General features: G+C 44.4%; 1 protein-coding gene across 1 annotated transcript; it reads left to right on the plus strand.

Annotated features, from left to right (window-relative positions):
- LOC132875690 (uncharacterized) lies at nucleotides 1-5,529 on the plus strand. Its single transcript, XM_060912636.1, has 5 exons — nucleotides 1-179; nucleotides 413-675; nucleotides 3,503-3,565; nucleotides 3,916-4,041; nucleotides 4,886-5,529. The coding sequence occupies exons 1-5, from the start codon at nucleotides 1-3 to the stop codon at nucleotides 5,164-5,166; spliced, it is 912 nt and encodes a 303-aa protein (XP_060768619.1). The 3' UTR covers nucleotides 5,167-5,529.
- Nucleotides 5,530-5,855: the final 326 nt, after the last annotated feature.

A 5,855-nucleotide genomic window follows, 5' to 3' on the forward strand; every position in this document is an offset into this window, starting at 1 on the left:
ATGTCTCAGCAGGTGGACGGATCAAGGAAAAAGGGCCGCCCCTGCAAGATCTGGTGTGAGCTGGTCAACCAGGACCTCAAGAAGTGGTGCCTTACACCCAAAGATACTTTAGACAGGGACTTCTGGAAGAAGGAATTACGGACTTGCCGTGCAGCGTCCAGCACACCGGTGGTGTTTATGTGACGTGAAACTGGATAGTGAGTGTGAGTGAGTGAGTGTCCATATAATATAAAGAACATTATATGGTGGTGCAAAGATACGCAATTTATCTTCTTGTGTTGAAAATATTTTAATTTAGCGTTCTGCTGCCACCTATTGTACAGTGTGATGCAACATGCCATGTACAGTTAGCCACAGTGAGCAGGGTGAGGCTTCTCATGTTGCACTCTCCTCAAAATTCCTGCTCTGGAAGTTCCCGCCCAACGTGTGGCTGCATAAAAAAGTTGAGTATCAGGAAGTTCTGTTTCAGGAGGCTGTGTCAAGAGCTCTCAGCAGCACACACAGAGGGACCTGGGTTCATGCTGGTGGGAAGCGGTCTGCAGGAAATGGAATCTCATGGAAATTGTCAGGATCGATGCTGTGAGCTGAAGCAGCTCCGAGAGCTCATATATCAGCAGGTAGCCGCTTTATCTGAGATCAAGGCAAAGATGGAGTACATGGAGAAAGAGAATACAGGTAAGACAAACACCACACTTTCCTCCATCACTCTCATGGTTTATCGATAGCGGTTTGGAGAACAGATGTGGTATAGACCCACAGTACAGATGTTCCTCCACACTGACCTGACACTGAGACAGTCAGTACATTGAGCTGCAGCAGTGTTAGCGCTTCTCCTCACACTGCAGTTTCACTCTGACTCAGGACTGACAGGCGTGTTTACATCACATGACATCACATGACATTTAGCAGACGCTCTTATCAAGAGATAAGATACAAGATACCCAGAGCAGCCTGGGGAGTAGCTGGGGGTTAGGAGCCTTGCTCAAGGGCACTTCAGCCATTCCTGCTGGTCCAGGGAATCAAACTGATGACCTTTTGGGCCCAAAGCTGCTTCTCTAATCATTAGGCCATGGCTTCCCATTTCCATCCTCATCTCATCTCATCTCATCTCATCTCATTATCTCTAGCCGCTTTATCCTGTTCTACAGGGTCGCAGGCAAGCTGGAGCCTATCCCAGCTGACTACGGGCGAAAGGCGGGGTACACCCTGGACAAGTCGCCAGGTCATCACAGGGCTGACACATAGACACAGACAACCATTCACACTCACATTCACACCTACGCTCAATTTAGAGTCACCAGTTAACCTAACCTGCATGTCTTTGGACTGTGGGGGAAACCGGAGCACCCGGAGGAAACCCACGCGGACATGGGGAGAACATGCAAACTCCGCACAGAAAGGCCCTCGCCAGCCACGGGGCTCGAACCCAGACCTTCTTGCTGTGAGGTGACAGCGCTAACCACTACACCACCGTGCCGCCCCCCATTTTCATCCTGTTTATTTAAATGCAGAATTGTGGACTTTGACAGGCAAATAATGTAACAAAGTCATACAACTTTGCAATTTAATCTCATCTTTTTTTCAGACGGTGTTGGAATATTGTTCACACAGCATCGGGTTTGAGTCTAACGTGACCTGCGTAGACCAAGAGCTTAGCCTGTAGACTCCTTTCAATGCAATCGGGCTCAAAATGGTCAAGTCAAGTTTATTTCTATAGCACTTTTAACAACAGACATTGTCGCAAAGCAACTTTACAGAATTTTAATGACTTTAAACATGAGCTAATTTTATCCCTAATCTATCCCCAATGATGAGGCCTGCGGCGATGGGGGCAAGGAAAACCTCCCTCAGATGACATGAGGAAGAAACCTTGAGAGGAACCAGACTCAAAAGGGAACCCATCCTCATTTGGATGATAACAGACAACGTGATTATAATAGTTTTAACAGTTTTAACATGAAGTCAGTTTCGTTGATGTTATAAACTCTTCATTGATGGAAACTTCAGTGCAAAACTGTTCATGACAACTGCAGTCCTAAAGTTAGCAAGTCAGCTGTAGTCCTCAGCCATAAAAGCATTACTGTAAGAGTCCAGAGCGTCCTCCAAGTGCGACTTTCAACTGTCCATATGGGGCTGTCCTCCACAGGAGCGATGTGATGAGACTTCAACCAGACGTAGGGCATCAGGATGGATCAGGCAGGTCCGAGGAGCAGAAGAGGTTCAGCATCTCGCTGGTCCTCGCAAACAGAATTTCGACCAAAGGAGTGTGTTTCTAACTCTTCCCAAGTTGTGTAGCCACCGTTCAACAAGTCATTTCCGTTGCTCGGTTGTCGGCAATGAAATACAGAAAAAATGCTTTCCCTTATTATCCTCTTGATTGTTTTTGCAACCATGGGCTTTGCACACTGCTCTTTTTCAACAGTGTTTTATACATCTGGCTACATCACAGTGCCAGGAGCAGCGAGCTAATCAACATACAGGAAACCAGTGGCGAACCGTTACTATTAGAGCTGGGACTTGAGCTCAGCCAAAACTTCACCAGACACCAAAAAAGCAACAGGGTAAAGGATTTTGTAAGGGATTAGCGTCAGGCTGCCAAGTCACTCCGTTGTGTGTAGCTGTCGATGTTGATTTTAAAAGTAACTCAGTAAATTACACCGGGAAATGAACACTTCAGTCTGAGTGAAACATACTGTCATGAGCGTGCAGTGTGGTGACAGAAATCTTAGTTTCTCGCTCATTTGCATGTAGCTCTCGATAGCACTGGCTTGACCGCTTTATAGCATTCGCTAACACTACTGATGAACGCTACACCGGCTGGAAGGTGACTTCACTGCTGCACTGACTCACGGTGAAGCTCGCGTTGACCTTCGAGAACGCCGAGGGCGATAAATATTTGGTCCCTCCCACTATGAATCAAAAACTGATTGGTGAATTCGTCCGTCACTTCTGACATAAACACACACTGCCGTGGCCTTCTGTCCCGGCAATGAAGTCCTAACCAATGAGTGAGCAGCTCTGAACTCTTCTCAGCCTAGACACAACAAACAAAACAATCTCATCGAATAACTCGATTTTAATGCTTTCAGGACAGTAACCCTTTCATTTCTGAAGGAAATTTAAATGACGCTGAATTAGAAGAGAATAATTATAATGAAATTATGAAAGAATGAAAGAAATTAAATATAACATTTGAAATGTTGATATGTTTGGGCTTCTCTGAATGCCGAGAAGGCCCCGACGGTTCTCCTCTGCAGGAAACATATCAACAATACTACGTCATGCTGACCTTTGACTCCGCCTGCAAAATGGCAACATGGCTGCACCCTGAGGTGGAAGTTAAGTGATTGGGAATACAAAAGAATTTTAAAGCACTGCTTTAAGCAGGTTAATGGAAACATGGCTACCATAATCCTGAAGTCGTTGTCTTCAAACATTTCCTGGAACTTTCTTGAACATCTGAACATTTTGTACTCTCTCTCTTTTTTTTTTAATTTCCAAGCTCAGGCAGGCGAGCTGTTGGCAGTGAAGAGCGAACTGGAGAGGATGAAGAAAGAAAATGCTGGTAAAACAACAACAACAACAACAGTAACATTCATTCCTAGTTACTGAGGACTTGCAGAACAGCTTTGAAGATGAAATAACAGCAAAGAGTCAATCTTACAGAGTAGAATTAACACAAAAAATAAACACTGAGTTTTTACACACTGTCAGTGTTAAACACATAGCGCTTTCACTTACATGGGTGTTTTACTATGAAAGGTGCAACATAACATTCATACATCATCATCATCGTATCTTGAAATCTTAATTAAGATTCAGAACACATTTTTTTCTTCCCCACTTTTGTGTTAATTGTGTGTCTACTGTACATCATACCTGTGTTGCGTTAATTGCTGTGTGTTGTGTTGGCAGAGCGGCCGAAGGTGGCGTTCAGTGCCAGATTATCTGCAGGATATCACGGAGTGTTTGACACCGAAACCACTCTGATCTACAGTCAAGTCATCAGCAATATCGGAGCAGCTTATAACCCACACACAGGTCGGGTAATTAACACACACCTGCACATCATTACAACTCACACTCAGAATCAATTATAACAATCACAGTCTGCATTTTTCCACATCTGTTCTCTTTACGTTTGAAACGATTTTTTGTGACATGAAACAAAAAGTGCTACACAAGTCGATTTAACTAAGTCATAATGTTCATGTTTGTGTCCACCAACAAAACTCTTTTAAAATAAGATGTACAGTGAAATTTCTTTTTTAGCTTTTGTACAAACCATATAAAACTTTCTTTTTGGAGTATTGAGCTCCGCCCACTCAAATGTGCAATAATTTGCACAATATGTGAAGCCTACTTGTGTTAATTGGTTGCAGCTACATTTATTATTATTATTAGATTAGATTAGATAAAACTTTATTGATCCCTTTGGACGGGTTCCCTCAGGGAAATTAAGAAAGATATGGGCGGCATGGTGGTGTAGTGGTTAGCGCTATTGCCTCACAGCAAGAAGGTCCGGGTTCAAGCCCCGTGGCCGGCGAGGGCCTTTCTGTGCGGGGTTTGCATGTTCTCCCCATGTCCGTGTGGGTTTCCTCCGGGTGCTCCGGTTTCCCCCACAGTCCAAAGACATGCAGGTTAGGTTAACTGGTGACTCTAAATTGACCGTAGGTGTGAATGTGAGTGTGAATGGTTGTCTGTGTCTATGTGTCAGCCCTGTGATGACCTGGCGACTTGTCCAGGGTGTACCCCGCCTTTCGCCCGTAGTCAGCTGGGATAGGCTCCAGCTTGCCTGCGACCCTGTAGAACAGGATAAAGCGGCTAGAGATAATGAGGTGAGATTATCAGTTGTAGTAGTAACTCATGTGTGTGTTAATTGCAGGCATGTTCATAGCTCCGGTTACAGGTGCGTACTATGTCCACATCACAGCCTACAATGGTACCAACCGCGACACTGGCGTCCGCCTGTACAAGAACAGCCAGCACCTCATGCACTTGGTCAGCGACAGCAAAAACAACTCTACCAAACATGTGTCCAGCGCGCTGGTGCTCGAACTGGAGGCCGGAGACGTCGTGTATCTCCGTCTTCTCAGGAACTGCGCCCTCTGTGACGACAAGCTGCACTGCAACACCTTCAGCGGATTCCTCATTTTCACTTCCTAAAAAAAAATAAAATCCACCATCTGTGCCTCAGCTCTGTTTAAATCTCCAGTAAAACGAGTTTATCTGCATTCTCACATGTTTCTGTCCTCGTGTGTGTGATATCGCATCTCCACATCTAGTGCAAAACGGAAAGTTACAGCTTAACCTCAGACACTGGTGACTCCTTCCATTTAATCCTTCCTTGAATTAAAATGTTTATTGAACAAATTATGTAGTCTGGAAACCCAGCCAATCAGAGAAGAGCTAATCAATACATTAATGATCCCACACACAAAAAAAGGGAAACAGTCACATACATTCTACTTAGAAATTGGAGAAATATTTTAAATCACTAAATAAATGCATTGTATGGCACCTTTAAAATGTGTGCTCGTGTGCAGTATTACAGTGTGTGTTACAGTGTGTGTTACAGTGTGTGTCCCAGTGTGTGTTAGTGTATATTACAGTGTGTGTCCCAGTGTGAGTTACAGTGTGTATTACAGTGTGTCCCAGTGTGTTAGTGTATATTACAGTGTGTGTCCCAGTGTGAGTTACAGTGATATTACAGTGCGTGCCACAGTGTGAGTTACAGTGATATTACAGTGTGTGTCCCAGTGTGAGTTACAGTGATATTACAGTGCGTGCCCCAGTGTGAGTTACAGTGATATTACAGTGTGTGTCCCAGTGTGAGTTACAGTGTATATTAGTGT

Source organism: Neoarius graeffei, chromosome 28 (genome assembly GCF_027579695.1).
Source record: "Neoarius graeffei isolate fNeoGra1 chromosome 28, fNeoGra1.pri, whole genome shotgun sequence".
Lineage (NCBI taxonomy): Eukaryota > Metazoa > Chordata > Actinopteri > Siluriformes > Ariidae > Neoarius > Neoarius graeffei.

What these genes read in the sequence shown, in the direction of transcription:
- LOC132875690 (XM_060912636.1), top strand. Translation starts at nt 1, where the DNA reads ATGTCTCAGCAGGTGGACGGATCAAGGAAAAAGGGCCGCCCCTGCAAG. An exon ending in CATGGAGAAAGAGAATACAG is followed by an intron (nt 676 to 3,502) that starts GTAAGACAAACA and finishes TTAATTTCCAAG; the next exon opens with CTCAGGCAGGCGAGCTGTTG. An exon ending in GATGAAGAAAGAAAATGCTG is followed by an intron (nt 3,566 to 3,915) that starts GTAAAACAACAA and finishes TTGTGTTGGCAG; the next exon opens with AGCGGCCGAAGGTGGCGTTC.